The sequence below is a fragment of the Anolis carolinensis genome, unplaced genomic scaffold (genome assembly GCF_035594765.1).
Source record: "Anolis carolinensis isolate JA03-04 unplaced genomic scaffold, rAnoCar3.1.pri scaffold_7, whole genome shotgun sequence".
NCBI classification, from domain to species: Eukaryota; Metazoa; Chordata; class Lepidosauria; order Squamata; family Dactyloidae; genus Anolis; species Anolis carolinensis.
In genome coordinates this window covers 15152431-15170379 of record NW_026943818.1, presented here as the reverse complement: position 1 = coordinate 15170379, position 17949 = coordinate 15152431, and the positions used below count along the sequence as shown (strand labels likewise).

The window sequence follows — 17949 nt, the reverse complement described above, 5'->3', positions numbered from 1 at the left end:
GTTGGTGAATTTCTCAAAAGTTGAACTTTTCCTGTTTATTTAAGTAAGTAGAGGCTGAGGATTGCTCCGGCATTCACAGCCATTGAGAAAGAGGGACCTGGAAAAGCTTCTCAGCTGCAGAGCTCCTTGGACTTTCTACTTATATGCGATTGGGACAGTCCTGTTTTTTGGATACATGTTATTGTGATATATATATTGAATTTGTTTAATTATTTTCATATCACCACAAGCAGTGGATTTTGGTCTTCACACTATTCTCTCTCTGTTGCCGTTGCACGGGCCTACCTCGCAGGGCTGTTGAGAGGAAGAAGCAATGTAACGGGCAGCCTTAATCAAAAACGGACGGGGGTTTTCTCCGCTTTTCGGGTGCAAAACGCTTTTATTTGTGTCTTCTTAATTATCTGGGCAGAACAGACCGTGCGAGGGGTCGGGAAGGAGGAAGAGCCGCAAGGAGTCCCGCTCTCTCTCCAAGTTTCCAAAGTCTGGACGGTTTTGATAAGCAAATACGGGCCGGGCTTTGGGCTTCCTCATTGGCTCCCCTTTGGGCCACCAGATTTGGACACCAATCAATATAATCTGATTGAAAAATCAGGGAGGGGAAATGGGGCAAAGGGAGGAGAGAAGAGAAAGAGAGAAAGAATGAGAGAGAAAGAACGAGAGAGAGAAAGAAAGAGAAGGCTGTCTGTCATCCGTCCAGCGATTCGTCAAACAGGTGAGGAGGAGGAGGATGAGTTCTCATGTGCAAAATTATCCTTATAGGTCATCACTTGATGGTGGTGGTGGTGGTGGTAATAATAATAATAATAATAATAATAATAGGGTTAGGTGAGGAGGAGGATGAGCCATCCCATACTAAACAGCCCATGATGGGTTCTCATGGGAAAGTAATAATAATAATAATAATAATAATTCATCACACAGTCCTAGACACTTGGGAAGTGTTCGACTTGTGATTTTGTGATACGAAACCCAGCATATCTATCTTGTTTGCTGTGTCATAATAAAATAATAATAATAATAATAATAATAATAGGATTAGGTGAGGAGGAGGATGAGCCATCCCATTAATAATAATAATAATAATAATAATAATAATAATAATAATAATAAGGTGAGGAGGAGGATGAGCCATCCCATACTAAACAGCCCATGATGGGTTCTCATGGGAAAGTAATAATAATAATAATAATAATAATTCATCACACAGTCCTAGACACTTGGGAAGTGTTCGACTTGTGATTTTGTGATACGAAACCCAGCATATCTATCTTGTTTGCTGTGTCATAATAATAATAATAATAATAATAATAATAATAATAATAATAATAAATACATCACACAGTCCTAGACACTTGGGAAGTGTTCGACTTGTGATTTTGTGATACGAAATCCAGCATATCTATCTTGTTTGCTGTGTCATAATAAAATAATAATAATAATAATAATAATAATAATAATAATAATAATAATAATAATAATAATAAATACATCACACAGTCCTAGACACTTGGGAAGTGTTCGACTTGTGATTTTGTGATACGAAACCCAGCATATCTATCTTGTTTGCTGTGTCATAATAAAATAATAATAATAATAATAGGATTAGGTGAGGAGGAGGATGAGCCATCCCATTAATAATAATAATAATAATAATAATAATAATAATAATAATAATAATAATGTTCCCAGAGGAAAAAGGGGAAGGAAGGAATGCAGAGGAGAAGAAAAGGAGGAAAGGGAAAAAGAGGGAGGAAGGAAGAAAAAAGGAAAGGAAGGAAAAGAGGGAGGAAAGGAGAAAGGAAGGAAGGAAGGGAAGGAGGGAGAGAAAAAAGGAGACTTCCGTGAGTGGGGACCTGGCCCAGGTCAACCAGACACCCCAAGGACCGGGGCTGGTTTTCTCATGCAAGACAGAGATGCGTCCAAGGCTGTATTTCCCACTGGTGCCATTTAAAGACGGTTCCTTATGCTTAGCAGGCAGCAACGGCAATTGTATTCTGCACAAACCCTTCTCTTGAGCGTTGAGTTGTGCATGGGATTCCGTGCTGGGTTTCAGTTCCTTGTGGTCGGAGGACATGTTTCCCGGGAACCAGAATTTGCTTTTGACCGTTACCTGCTGTTGTTCTTGCGGGGAGATGCAAAGGAGGATGCAAATGGTCCCGGAGGCGCTTGAAACCACTTGAAATCTCAAAATACACCAACATTACGGCCAAGGTTTCCCCTGACGTTGAGTCCAGTCGAGTCCGACAGGTTGTAGATATAAATAAATAGAAGCTTTGCCACAGTATCTGGACCAAGATATACCCTGCAGTATAATAAAACGTCACTCAGGCTTGTGTAACAAGTAACAGTAATTTTACTTCGGTTCAAAAGCTCAAACAGGGCAACAATATATACAGCAGCAGTCTCTCTGAATTCACACAGAGAACAGCGGGAATAGGTAAAGGTAAAGGTTTCCCCTGACGTTGAGTCCAGTCGAGTCCGACAGGTTGTAGATATAAATAAATAGAAGTATCTGGACCAAGATATACCCTGCAGTATAATAAAACGTCACTCAGGCTTGTGTAACAAGTAACAGTAATTTTACTTCAGTTCAAAAGCTCAAACAGGGCAACAATATATGCAGCCACATGGCCACACAGCCCGAAAGACATACAACAACCCTGTGATCCCGGCCATGAAAGCCTTCCAACACAGGGTGCAAACCAGGAGAAAGACAACTTGAAATCTCAAAATACATCAACATTACGGCCAAGGTTTCCCCTGATGTTGAGTCCAGTCGAGTCCGACAGGTTGCAGATATAAATAAATAGAAGCTTTGCCACAGTATCTGATATACCCTGCAGTATAATAAAATGTCACAGTAATTTTACTTCAGTTCAAAAGCTCAAACAGGGCAACAATATATACAGCAATCTCTCTGAATTCACACAGAGAACAGAGGGAATAGGTAAAGGTAAAGGTTTTCCCCTGACGTTGAGTCCAGTCGGGTCCGACAGGTTGTAGATATAAATAAATAGAAGTATCTGGACCAAGATATACCCTGCAGTGTAATAAAACGTCACTCAGGCTTGTGTAACAAGTAACAGTAATTTTACTTCAATTCAAAAGCTCAAACAGGGCAACAATATATACAGCAGTCTCTCTGAATTCACAAAGAAGAGAGGGAATAAGGTAAAGATTTCCCCTGACGTTGAGTCCAGTCGAGTCTGACAAGTTGTAGATACAAATAAATAGAAGCTTTTCCACAGTATCTGGACCAAGATATATCCTGCAGTATAATAAAATGTCACTCAGGGTTGTGTAACAAGTAACAGCAATTTCACTTCAGTTCAAAAGCTCAAACAGGGCAACAATATATACAGCAGTCTCTCTGAATTCACACAGACAACAGAGGGAATAGGTAAAGGTAAAGGTTTTCCCCTAACGTTGAGTCCAGTCGAGTCTGACTGCACACTGAAGTGGATTATATGGCAGTGTGGAGTCAAGATAATCCAGATTATAAATGGGTTATATAGCTGTGTGGAAGGTCCTTGAGTCTACACTGCCATATAATCCAGTTAAAATCAGATAATTGTATTTTATAGGCAGTGTGGAAGAGGCCTAAGTGAGGCCTAACTCTGCCTGTCCCCTGGGCTGAGTGGGTTGCTAGGAGACCAAGTGGGCGGAGTTTAGCCTTCTAACTGGCAGCAATTGGATGAAAGCAATTATTCCTCTCCCTCTAATTAGGACTTTATTTTTCTTTTCTTTTTGTTGTATGAACGTAGAGGCATGGATGAGGGGTTGTGCTGCCAAGTTTAGTGTTTCTGGGATAGGTCGTTTTGTTGTTTTTGTCCTAGGCCGAAATTTCATTACCCTTTTATATATATAGATAAAAAGAAATAGAATAGAAAAGCTGTATTTTTTTTTTTACAATAAAAGTGGTGGAGCATATAAATTCAAGGATAGTATTAAAAAGAAAAAGAAAGAAAGAAAATATTGACTTCCTTTATTATGGGGCCCGTGCTGTGGTGCAGGCTGGTGAGCAGCCAGTGGCAACAAATCACTCTGAGTTCGAGGCCAGCTCGGAGCCTGTGTTTGTCTCTGCCTCTGCTCTATGTTAAAAGGCATTGAATGTTTGCCTTATATGTATACATATAAGAAGGGCGGAACAGAAATACTGTAAATGAATAATAATAAATAATATTGTATAGGATGCCCCGCTCCTTCCTGGTGCGGAACAAGAGGAGAAGCCGGTGGGACCCCATTCCGGACACCACGGGACCCCCGTGGCAAGGTAGGTCTGTCTGTCTGTCTGTCTGTCTCTCTGTCTGTCTCAAAAGCAATGAATTTTATTTAGATTCTCTAGGTGTCTAGGACTGTGTCTAGGACTGTGTGATGTATTATTATTATTATTATTATTTTATTATGACACAGCAAACTAGATAGATATGCTGGATTTCGTATCACAAAATCACAAGTCGAACACTTCCCAAGTGTCTAGGACTGTGTGATGTATTATTATTATTATTATTATTATTATTATTATTATTATTATTATTATTATTATTATTATTTTATTATGACACAGCAAACTAGATAGATATGCTGGATTTCGTATCACAAAATCACAAGTCGAACACTTCCCAAGTGTCTAGGACTGTGTGATGTATTATTATTATTATTATTATTATTATTATTATTATTATTATTATTATTATTATTATTGTATGACACAGCAAACAAGATAGATATGCTGGATTTCGTTTCACAAAATCACAAGTCGAACACTTCCCAAGTGTCTAGGACTGTGTGATGTATTTTCGGATGATGCTGCAGATCCCAGCAGGGTGGCCTTTTGCAGTTGGCAGATGGTGATTTTGTCAATGTCTATTGTTTCCAAATGCCGGCTGAGATCTTTTGGCACAGCACCCAGTGTGCCCATCACCACCGAGACCACCTGCACTGGTTTCTGCCAGAGTCTTTGCAGTTCAATCTTGAAGTCCTGAAAGCGGCTGAGTTTTTCCTGTTGTTTTTCGTCAATGCGACTGTCACCTGGGATGGCGACATCCATGATCCAAACTTTTTTCTTTTCCACAACTGTGATGTCTGGTGTGTTGTGTTCCAGAACTTTGTCAGTCTGGATTCGGAAGTCCCACAGTATCTTTGCGTGCTCATTTTCCAATACTTTTGCAGGTTTGTGATCCCACTAGTTCTTTGCTGCTGGGAGGTGGGACTTGAGGCATAAGTTCCAAAGAATCGTTTGGGCCACATAGTTGTGCCTCTGTTTGTAGTCTGTCTGTGCGATTTTCTTACAACAGCTGAGGATGTGATCCATGGTTTCGGCGGTTTCCTTGCACAGTCTGGATTTTGGGTCATCAGCTGATTTTTCAATCTTGGCCTTAATTGCCTTTGTTCTGATGTCTTGCTCCTGGGCTGCAAGGATCAGGCCTTCTGTTTTCTTGTACTGGTTTTTTGTCTGCTGTGCTTTGAGGAGTTTCTGATTTTTGACTTCAATCAAAGCAGGTTCTTCACTTTGCTTTATTATTATTATTATTATTATTATTATTATTATTATTATTATTATTATTATTATTAGGCCCGGCGCAGCCCCTGCAAAGCCCATCTCCGGAAGAAGAGGCGGAGAGCGCCAATGTCCATCTCCAGACCATCAGCATCAGCAGCCCTTCCGGGGGAACGCAGGCCCCAGGTCGGTCAGTCCTCACGGCCAGGCTTCTTGGGGGTCCGGCCAAGGCATCAGCCCCCCATGGCAGCGACCCCGTGTGATTGTCCCCTTGCCTTCCCCCTACAGTGTGCAGCAGCGGGACCAGCAGCCAGGGCCTCTGCACAGAGGGCTTCTCGGGGCCCCGCCTGGCCTTGGGCTTCCGCCCGGGGCCGCCCTCCTTCCACCTCTTTGGGGGGCCTTTGCCGCCAATCATGATGGAGCCCCCCCACCCGCTGGACTTCAGCCGGCACTTCCCCACAGAGGTGGGGGTGCCCTTCCACTGCCTCACCTGCAGCAAGGTACGCACCGCCGGAGGGGCACCCAAAGGGCATCCAGTCCAGCCCCCTCTCTATCTATCTATCTATCTATCTATCTATCTATCTATCTATCTATCTATCTATCTATCTATCTATCGACATCCATAATATACAATTAAATAGAACAAATATATAATACGAAATAATATAATAATTAATTATAGATAATGTTATATATAATAAACTAGCTTTGCCCGGCCACGTGTTGCTGTGGCGAAGTCTGGTGGTCTGGGAAATAAAGTATTGAGGAATTGGTGGTAGTTAAGGTCAAGGGTAAAGGTTTTCCCCTGACGGAGCTTAGCCTTCTAACTGGCAGCAATTGGATAAAAACAATTCTTCCTCTCCCTCTAATTAGGACTTTATTTTTCTTTTCTTTTTGTTGTATGAACGTAGAGGCATGGATGAGGGGTTGTGCTGCCAAGTTTGGTGTTTCTGGGATGTGTAGTAAGATCCGCCCACTTGGTCTCCTAGCAACTCACTCAGCCCAGGGGATAGGCAGAGTTAGGCCTCACTTAAGCCTCTTCCACACTGCCTATAAAACACAGATTATCTGATTTGAACTGGATTATATGGCAGTGTAGACTCAAGATGAGCACCAGCCCCAAGAGTCAGACACGACTGGACTTAATGTCAGGAGAAAACCTTGACCCTTGACCTTAACTACCACCAATTCCTCAATACTTTATTTCCCAGACCACCAGACTTGGCCACAGCAACGCGTGGCCGGGCACAGCTAGTACTGTATAAAATAGTGTATGAATCTCGTCTAAGGGGTGGGTTCAACCTTTGCTCTGCAGATAAGACTGAATCCCTGTGTCGCGGAAGGAAGCCTTGTCTCTAAAGGTGTGCTGCCAAAAGGAAGGGTGGGTGGGCAGGGGTAGAGTGTCCCCGTGCCTGCCCTGAGGCCCTCCTTTGTGTCTCCCTCTGCCCCAGGTCTTCTCCACGGCGCACGGGCTGGAGGTGCACATGCGCAGGGCCCACAGCGGGACCCGTCCCTTCACCTGCGGGACCTGCGGGAAGACCTTTGGCCACGCGCTCAGCCTCCAGCAGCACCACAGCGTCCACTCCCAGGTGCGTCCGTCCAGAAGAACCCTCCCGACAGATGGCCACCCAGCCATGCATATTCTATCACTGTTGGCCCCATTTGAGGAGGAGGCAACCCCTGGCAGGGAGAAGCCTGTGGGCAGAAAGGCTTGGGAGCTGTCTAGTCTATACTGGTTTCTAAGGAAAAATAGGAAAAGAGAACCAAAATGGTTCCAACCTCATGGTCCAGTTTATTGGGGCCATAAAAGACATTCTGACCAATGAGAAGTTAGTGTTCATAGAGATCCACATTTCTACTAACTTCAAAGTAAGTAAAGGATAGAGTGAAACACAGTAAAGCCTGTCTAGGCATGCTTTGGAAACCGGGAAAGGATTCCCTCAATCTAACTCTATCATCTATTTAGACTTGAGTCGTCCAGGGTGATTCCCAACAGGAACAAGGGATAAACAGAGTTTCTTTTACTGAACAGGAAAAATCACAAAGTGATTGAGGGCGTCTCTGGCCCTACCCAGGAAGGCTATTGTCTGATGAGATGAACATGGCACGGCCCATTATTAGGGCTGATCTGGCAGTCCCAGACCCCAGAGAAACAAAACATCATATATTAATACAATCATGCTAAAATGTCAGAGGATGGGTTTGGGCTGTAGACATGCAGATTCCTTCCAATGCAAGAGGTCCCGTTCATCAAAGGCGCAGGTGGTGAAATGGGTCCTTCCCCAAGGGTGGGGAGAGGTGATTCCCCCACCTGAATAGAAGTATTGTGTTGCAATGTCCAGGTAAAGTCCAACAATATAGGCAAAACAAGTTCAGCAGCTCAGCGCTTTATTTATTTACAGCATTTATATTCCGCCCTTCTTTCTCACCCCGAAGGGGACTCAGGGCGGATCACATTGCACACATATAAGGCAAACATTCAATGCCTTTTAACATAGAACAAAGACAAGACAAACATAGGCTCCGAGCGGGCCTCGAACTCATGACCTCCTGGTCAGAGTGATTCATTGCAGTTAATTGCAGCTGGCTTGCTCTCCCACCTGCGCCACAGCCCGGGCTTTAACACACTGAGCCACCGGAGGCTCCACACAGAGGAGTCCTTTTAAACAGTCTTTAAATATGCCTTTTTGAGAGTTGGCAGGCATGTCCTTCCTGACTGTTTCCAGTCAGAGCTCTCTTCACTCTCTGAGGTGACAGTGGCAGTTAAAACCGTTTGTCTCAGCAGCAAGCTAGAGACAGTAGCCAATCGGAATTCTGGCTCCTGGCTGGCTCAGCCAATTAGCTGCCGACACATGCCTTTCCAGTCAACCCATTTCATCATGGTGCCTACAAATAGAGTCTTCTTCTTATTATTATTATTCTCATTGTTATTCTTATTACTTTGTGCAGGAGAAGAGCTTTGGCTGCCCGGCGTGTGGGAAGGCCTTCAAGCGCTCCTCCACACTGGCCACCCACCTGCTGATCCACTCGGACACCCGGCCCTACCCCTGCCACTTCTGCGGGAAGCGCTTCCACCAGAAGTCCGACATGAAGAAGCACACCTACATCCACACAGGTGAGCAAAGGGGGAAGGGGCCCTAGAGGATAGCCAGCCCACCCCCCTCTTCCAGAAACTCCATGGGCCCCATTGGTTGCGCATGTGCTGCACAAGCGTCACACTTGGGTCCCACTGCGACACCATCCTCAATAAATGTGCATTTTGGAAACTAGTGTGTAATGAAGTATGAATTTTTGGTTTACAGATGTTATGTTTAATTGTGTGTTTGTATTTTAAAAGGGTAAGTATTACAGTTATTGCATCTCAGCACTTAGAGGCTGGTTGCCAAGGAGAAGTAGGCGGAGCCAATTGCCGTTTTGTTAAAAAGTGCAGAGTTTTAAAAAGGGATTCAGTCTGTGCTCTGATGAGGCACAGGGAAGATTGATCCTAGGTTGAGGGGATCAAGGAGACTCAATTGTTCATTTTGAGTCGGTTTAAAATAAGTTTGGTGACTTATTTAATGTAGTCTGTGTCCTGGTAAGGAACAGACAATCTGTGATAGTATATCACAGGGGTGACTGTGGTTTAAAAGTAGCAGAGGAAGAAGTTCTAACTACTTTAAGTAAAAGAAGTGACACTTTAGGGAGTTTGTCTTACCTCATTCTAGTATTGTAACTGTTAATAAAAGCGCCTCTAAGTGAGAAACAATATCGTAACTACTAAGCTCTGTGCCTGAATAAACTTGTTCTTGTTCCTCCAACATCTAAGCCTCTGTCGCATATATAATAACCATTACCTTCCCGTTACCTTGTGGAATCCTTGGGTAGCCAGGTTGAATACCAATGAATAGTCTTGGTGTGGCAAGTATGAATACTGCAGTTAGTCCCCTTGATTAGCATTTAATGCCCTTGCAACTTCCAAGCCTGGAGGAATCCTTTGTTGGGAGGTGTTAGCTGGCTCTGGCTGTTTCCTTTCTGGAATTTCCCTTGGATGTGTTCGTGTATTGTGGCCAAATTTGGTGGCATTTGGTCCAGTGGTTTTGTTGTTAACTAGGTTCTAATTATGCACATTACATTTTTTATATAAATAGATTATATTGCAATATTGCATTATTATGTTGTATTCTGCTAGGTTGGCAGGAGCTGGGGCTGACAGCGGGCGCTCATTCCGCTCCCGGGATTTGAACCTGGCACCGTTTGGTCTGCAAGTTCAGCAGCTCAGCGATTTAACACATTGTGCCACCAGCGGCCCCCCAATAATGATAATAAATAACGATAATAATAATGATCATGAGCATGATAATAAATAATGATCATGATACGTAATAATCCCTCCGCTTTCCTCTTGTCCGTCCAGGTGAGAAGCCGCACAAGTGCCAGGTGTGCGGAAAGGCTTTCAGTCAGAGCTCCAACTTGATCACGCACAGCCGCAAACACACCGGCTTCAAGCCCTTCAGCTGCAGCGGGTGCGGGAAAGGCTTCCAGCGCAAGGTGGACCTGCGCCGGCACCAGGAGGCCCAGCAGCACCTCCTCTAGAACCCGGCCCGGAACCCTCCTCGTTCCCCCTATTTCTGACGCTTTTTCATTGGAGGGAATTAGCACCTTGTGTATAGTTCTGCGGGGGGTCAGTCTAGACCAGGGGTCCCCAGACTAAGGCCCGGGGGCCGGATGCAGCCCTCCAAAGTCATTGACCTGGCCCCTGTCCTCAACTTTAGACTTAGGGTTGACCTCAGTCTACCTGGTCTTTGGAGGTCTCTTTGCTTAGCTACGGGCTTAGGAGATCATCTAGATGGCTTTTGGAGGCCACTTTCCTTACCGATGGTCCTATGAAACTATCTAGATGGCCTTTGAGGGGCCCTTTCCTTATCTATGGTCTTCTGGTGGCCTTATGAGATCATGTAGATGGCCTTTGAGGGTCTCTTTCTTTAACTATGGTCTTATGACACCATCTAGATGGTCTTTGGAGGTCTCTTTGCTTACCTATGGCCTTATGAGATCATGTAGATGGTCTTTGGAGATCTCTTTCTTTACCTATGGTCTTATGAGACCATTTAGATGATCTTTGGAGATCTCCTTGCTTACCTATGGCCTTATGAGATCATGTAGATGGCCTTTGAGGGTCCCTTTCCTTACCTATGGTCCTATGAGACCATCTAGATGATCTTTGGAGGTCTCTTTGCTTACCTATGGTCTTATGAGATCATGTAGATGGTCTTTGGAGGCCTCTTTGCTTACCTATGGTCTTATGAGACCGTCTAGATGGTCTTTGGAGGTCTCCTTGCTTACCTATGGCCTTATGAGATCATGTAGATGGTCTTTGGAGGCCTCTTTGCTTACCTATGGTCCTATGAGACCATCTAGATGGCCTTTGGAGGTCTCTTTGCTTACTTATGGCCTTATGAAAACATCTAGATGGCCTTTGAGGGACTCTTTCCTTACTGATGGTCTTATGAGACCATCTAGATGGTCTTTGGAGGTCTCCTTGCTTACCTATGGTCTTATGAGATCATCTAGATGAGGAGTCCCCAAACTAAGGCTCTCCAAGGCCATTGACCTGGCCTCTGTCCTAAACTTTAGACTTAGGGTTGACCTGAAACGACTTGAAGGCACACAACAACAACCATCCTAATTTTGGACTATTTCATCATAGTCTGAGGGACTGTGAATCGGCCCCCCACTTAAAAAGTTTGGGGACCCCTGGTCTAGATAGCTCTTGCTCTCGGGCCCCGGAGCCTCTTTTTGCCACAATCCACACGCTGTCCAGATAGTCCAATGTAAGCGTTCATTAAAAGCACAGTATCATAATCGTTGGATATACGAAAAGCAAGCAAATCCATGAAAGGAATCAAACTTCAAAAAGTTATGTCCCAAAAAAGTCAGAGAAAGTCTCTAAAAAAAAGGCAAGGTATGTAAATCCAAGGCAGACAAAACTCCAAGACCGGGACCCAGGAATCGCTTGAAAACGTGGTTACGTGGATTTCACGGCCCATTTACCCAGACCAACAAAGGACTAACCTTGGTAGAAGGCGGCCAGGCTTTGAAGCAGTGATACTACTCTGTGCTATTGAAGCTGACCAAGCAAAAATTCCCCTGGGTAGCAAGCAGCCAGGCTTTGAAGCAGCAAGGCTATTCGTTGTAATTCTCGCAGCCCAAAAAACCATTCCCCTAGAACGCAAGCAACAAGCCTGTTCCATTGTATTCCAGCTCACCAGCCAAGGATTCCCATAAGAAGAAAACGGCCAGGCTTTGAGGCTGCAAGGCTAGTCACTGCTATTCCACTTGGCCAACAAAGGATTCCCATAATCCACAGCAACACGTGGCCGGGCACGGCTAGTTATTATTATTATTACTAATGGCCAGCCTATTGCATTGCATTCCAGCTCACCAAACAAGGATTCCCAAAAGAAGAAAACGGCCAGGCTTTGAGGCTGCAAGGCTAGTCACAACTATTCCACTTGGCCAACAAAGGATTCCCATAATCCACAGCAACACGTGGCCGGGCACGGCTAGTAATTCAATATAATGCAATATCATGTTACAGTAATACAAAATAATAGTAATATATGTTATTATATATATATTTTATATAATATATATTGTAGTCTATTTTTATTCCTCAGCCCCCGAATCCTCCAATCGGGTGAGACATTGGAACCCACGAAGGAACGAGACCAAAACCAAGAGCAGATGCCTGGGAGCAAACGTGTCCATCGTCCACCCGCTTTGCATGGCCGTCCTCGTTTGCAAAGCAAATCAGGCCCAACAAGAGCCCCCACCCCAAGCGCCAGGCGTTAGTGTATTTACACTGTCAAATCAAGGCGGTCTGACACCGCCGTGGCTCCAAGCCGTGTGCCGGGTTCTCTTCTCCCAGTTGTGCTGTGGGTCAGTCTTCCACCAGAAAAAGCACCGAGACACACGCTGGCAGATTCCAACAGGTTTTATTGGACAGAATACCAGAACCTTCTCTTTGGCCCATTTATATAGGGGCTCTCACATACCAGAGGGTCATTGAAGTTTTATGGCTGGCCCGTTTTATGGCTGGCATCTGTTCTTTGTCAACCGACCGGAGATGTCAAGGATTGGAGATCATGACAGCATCCATCCATCCCTCTCTCCAGTCCATCCATCCATTCATCTCTTTGGCCCACTCTTATAGGGGCTCTCACATACCAGAGGGTCATTGAGGTTTTATGGCTGGCCCGTTTTATGGCTGGCATCTGTTCTTTGTCAGCCGACCGGATGTGTCAAGGATTGGAGATCAGGACAGCATCCATCCATCCCTCTCTCCAGTCCATCCATCCATCCATCTCTTTAGTCCATTTATATAGGGGTTCGACTTGTGATTTTGTGATACGAAATCCAGCATATCTATCTTGTTTGCTGTGTCATAATAAAATAATAATAATAATAATAACAATAATACATCACACAGTCCTAGACACTTGGGAAGTGTTCGACTTGTGATTTTGTGACAGGAAATCCAGCATATCTATCTTGTGTGCGGTGTCATACAATAATAATAATAATAATAATAATAATAATAATAATAATAATAATAATAATAATAATAATAAATCACACAGTCCTAAACACTTGGGAAGTGTTCGACTTGTGATTCTGTGATATGAAATCCAGCATGTCTATCTTGTTTGCTGTGTCATAAAATAATAATAATAATAATAATAATAATAATAACAACAATAATAATAATAATAATAACAATAATAATAATAATATACATCACACAGTCCTAGACACTTGGGAAGTGTTTGACTTGTGATTTTGTGATACGAAATCCAGCATATCTATCTTGTTTGCTGTGTCATACAATAATAATAATAATAATAATAATAACAACAATAATAATAATAATAAAGCACACAGTCCTAGACACTTGGGAAGTGTTCGACTTGTGATTCTGTGATATGAAATCCAGCATGTCTCTCTTGTTTGCTGTGTCATAAAATAATAATAATAATAATAATAATAATAATAATAATAATAATAATAATAATAACAACAATAATAATAACAATAATAATAATAATATACATCACACAGTCCTAGACACTTGGGAAGTGTTCGACTTGTGATTCTGTGATATGAAATCCAGCATGTCTCTCTTGTTTGCTGTGTCATAAAATAATAATAATAATAATAATAATAATAATAATAATAATAATAACAATAATAATAATAACAATAATAATAACAACAATACATCACACAGTCCTAGACACTTGGGAAGTGTTCGACTTGTGATTTTGTGATACGAAATCCAGCAGGTCTATTTTGTTTGCTGTGCCATAATAATAATAATAACAATTATATTTCTTACCATCCTGTCCTTTAACACAGTTAAAAACACATTATCATCAAACCATTGAAGCCTAGAGTTGGAAGGGCCCTCCAAAGGCCATCCAGTCCAGTCCCCTTTCTTTCTGCCAGGAAGGAAAAGCACATTCCGATCCCTCCCGACAGATGCCCATGCACCCGGCCTGAGTTCTTGAGGAGGAGAGGGCCGGCTGTTGGGTCTCGGCCTTATCAGTCCCCGGCGTCTGTGCAACGGCCGGTTGGGAAGTTGGCGGAGGCCGCGCTCCCAGGGAAGAGATAGGCCTTATCGCCCCCAACATGGCCGCAACCGGGCCAGGAAAGACCCACGGAAATCCCAGGCACAAACGAGATGGCTTCTGGAGGCTTAAGTCCAACTGGCATGCGAGGCGGAACAGAGACACTTCTAAAGTCTAACTACAATCTATATATATAAAAGGGTAATGGAGTCGCGGCACCAGACAAAACAACTAAACTAAACACCCCACAACCTCGAAAATTGACAGCACCACCTCTCATCCACTCCTCTATGTTCATACAACAAAAAGAAAAGAAAAAGTCCTAGCCACAGCAACACGTGGCCGGGCACAGCTAGTATCTATATATATAAAAGGGTAATGAAATTCTGGCCGAGGACAAAACAACAAAACGACACATCCCAGAAACACTAAACTTGGCAGCACAACCCTTCATCCATGCCTCTACGTTCATACAACAAAAAGAAAAGAAAAATAAAGTCCTAGCCACAGCAACACGTGGCCGGGCACAGCTAGTATCTATATATATAAAAGGGTAATGGAGTCGCGGCGCCAGACAAAACAACTAAACTAAACACCCCACAACCTCAAAAATTGACAGCACCACCTCTCATCCACGCCTCTACGTTCATACAACAAAAAGAAAAGAAAAATAAAGTCCTAATTAGAGGGAGAGGAATAATTGTTTTTATCCAAAGGGTAAGCTCCGCCCATTTGGTCTCCTTGCAACCCACTCAACCCAGGGGACAGGCAGAGTTAGGCCTCACTTAGGCCTCTTCCACACTGCCTATAAAATACAGTTTTCTTCATGGCATTCAAGGTGGCCTCGAGAGGATTCCCCTAGGTATGAAGCAGCCAGGCTTTGAAGCTGCAAGGCTATGCAATGGTATTTAATTTGGTTAACAATGGAGTCTCCTAGATATGAAGCGGCCAGGCTTTGAAGCTGCAAGGCTACTCAATGGCATTCAAGTTGGCCAACAATGGAGTCCCCTAGGTATGAAGCAGCCAGCCTTTGATGCTGCAAGGCTATTCAATGGTATTGAAGTTGGGCAACAATGGAGTCCCCTAGGCATGAAGCAGCCAGGCTTTGAAGCTGCAAGGCTACTCAATGGTATTCAAGTTGGCCAACAATGGAGTCCCCTAGGTATGAAGCAGCCAGGCTTTGAAGCTGCAAGGCTATTCAATGGTATTCAAGTTGGCCAACAATGGAGTCCCCTAAGTATGAAGCAGCCAGGCTTTGATGCTGCAAGGCTACTCAATGGTATTGAAGTTGGGCAACAATGGAGTCCCCTAGGCATGAAGCAGCCAGGCTTTGAAGCTGCAAGGCTACTCAATGGTATTCAAGTTGGCCAACAATGGAGTCCCCTAGGTATGAAGCAGCCAGGCTTTGAAGCTGCAAGGCTACTCAATGGTATTCAAGTTGGCCAACAATGGAGTCCGCTAGGTATGAAGCAGCCAGGCTTTGAAGCTGCAAGGCTATTCAATGGCGTTCAAGTTGGGTAACAATGGAATCCCCCAAGTATGAAGCAGCCAGGCTTTGAGGCTGCAAGGCTATTCAATGGCGTTCAAGTTGGCCAACAATGGAGTCCCCTAAGTATGAAGCAGCCAGGCTTTGAGGCTGCAAGGCTATTCAATGGTATTCAAGTTGGCCAACAATGGAGTGCTCTAGGTATGAAGCAGCCAGGCTTTGAAGCTGCAAGGCTATTCAATGGCGTTCAAGTTGGGTAACAATGGAATCCCCTAAGTATGAAGCAGCCAGGCTTTGAGGCTGCAAGGTCACTCCTTGGAAAGTGATGAGTTTTGTGGCCAAATTTGGTGTGATTTGGCCCAGTGGTTTTGTTGTTAACTCGGGCCTCATTATGCACATTACAGTATATCAGGAGAGAATGCTTCTGGGACGGAGCCACACAGCCCGGAAAACACACAACATCCCTCTCTTGAAGGAAGAGGCTTTTGCTGAATCACCCGGAAAAGGACGTTTGGGGGCAGAGGAGGCGGGTGGCCGGGAGCGATAACACAGAACTTAAAATAACAATAATATTGTATATTATTATTATTATTATCATCATCATTACTACTATTACTACTACTATTATTGGATATTATTAGGTTATATGCCGCAATCCCTTAATCCAGTTCCTCATGTTATGGTGACCCCCAGACATCACAGTTGTGGAAAAGAAAAAGGTTTGGATCATTGATGTTGACATCCCAGCAAAGAACTGGTGGGATCACAAACCTGCAAAAGTATTGGAAAATGAGCACCATTGCAAAGATACTGTGGGACTTCCGAATCCAGACTGACAAAGTTCTGGAACACAACACACCAGACATCACAGTTGTGGAAAAGAAAAACGTTTGGATCATTGATGTCGCCATCCCAGGTGACAGTCGCATTGACGAAAAACAACAGGAAAAACTCAGCCGCTCTCAGGACCTCAAGATTGAACTTCAAAGACTCTGGCAGAAACCAGTGCAGGTGGTCCCGGTGGTGATGGGCACACTGGGTGCCGTGCCAAAAGATCTCAGCCGGCATTTGGAAACAATAGACATTGACAAAATCACGATCTGCCAACTGCAAAAGGCCACCCGACTGGGATCTGCAGCATCATCTGAAAATACATCACACAGTCCTAGACACTTGGGAAGTGTCCGACTTGTGATTTTGTGATACGAAATCCAGCATATAGATCTTGTTTGCTGTCATACAATAATAATAATAATAATAATACATCACACAGTCCTAGACACTTGGGAAGTGTCCGACTTGTGATATGAAATCCAGCATATTTATCTTGTTTGCTGTGTCATAATAATAATAACAATAACAATAACAATAATAAAATACATCACACATTCCTAAACACTTGGGAAGTGTTCGACTTGTGATTTTGTGATACGAAATCCAGCATATCTATCTTGTTTGCTGTGTCATAATAATAATAATAATAATAATAATAATAATAATAATAATAATAATAATATACATGACACATTCGTAAACACTTGGGAAGTGTTTCATACAATCAATAATAATAATAATAATAATAATAATAATAATAATAATAATATACATCACACATTCCTAAACACTTGGGAAGTGTTTTATACAATAATAATTACAATCATAATAATAATAATAATAATAATAATAATATATCTCACACTCCTAGACACTTGGGAAGTGTTCGACTTGTGATTTTGTGATACGAAATCCAGCATGTCTGTCTTGTTTGCTGTGTCATAAAATAAAATTATTATTATTATTATTATTATGGCGAGGCATGACAGATATTATATTACGTGATTAATTTGAAAAGCGCCAATCTCAGGGTTGTCGAGGGGCGACCCCTGGTGGACCTGGGCTGCATTGCACATCACGGCCCTTCAAGGATCATGTTATGATTTTACAAATTAAGCACTAAAACATCATGTGAGACAACAAATTTGGCAGAAAAACTAGTTCAATACGCAGTAATGTTATGTTGTAATTACTGTATTTACAAAATTAGCACCAAAATATCACGATGTATTGAAAACATTGACTGCAAAAATGTGTTGGATAATCCAGAACGTTGGATAACAAGACTCTACTGTATAAGAATATATATGAATATATATATATATATATATATATATATATATATATATAATACTTTTCTTTAGCAATATTCATCCTTATTTCTCAAACACTTGCAAAGGTAGAAATGGGCAGCTCATGGGTAAATCTCTTAGGATGACATATGTACATATATAAATTAATGATATATGTGTGTTTATGTATGTATATGTGTGTATATATATATATATATATATATATATGTG

At 42.9% G+C, this 17949-nt stretch overlaps 1 protein-coding gene across 3 annotated transcripts; it reads left to right on the top strand.

Moving 5' to 3' along the window:
- The first annotated feature begins 288 nt into the window (after nt 1-288).
- Nucleotides 289-11341, top strand: gfi1b (growth factor independent 1B transcriptional repressor). Of its 3 annotated transcripts, XM_062959195.1 has the most exons (8): nt 289-712; nt 4191-4273; nt 5576-5686; nt 5789-6000; nt 6816-6861; nt 6952-7089; nt 8450-8615; nt 9894-10028. In XM_062959195.1, exons 2-8 carry the CDS (start codon nt 4192-4194, stop codon nt 9895-9897), a joined length of 759 nt encoding a protein of 252 aa, XP_062815265.1. In that variant the 5' UTR covers nt 289-712; nt 4191; the 3' UTR covers nt 9898-10028. The 3 variants fall into 3 exon arrangements, with proteins under 3 accessions (XP_062815265.1, XP_062815264.1, XP_062815262.1); XM_062959192.1 differs by lacking the exon at nt 6816-6861 and having other exon boundaries at nt 324-712; nt 9894-11341; XM_062959194.1 differs by lacking the exons at nt 4191-4273; nt 6816-6861 and having other exon boundaries at nt 296-712; nt 9894-11341.
- The last annotated feature ends 6608 nt before the right edge of the window (nt 11342-17949 follow it).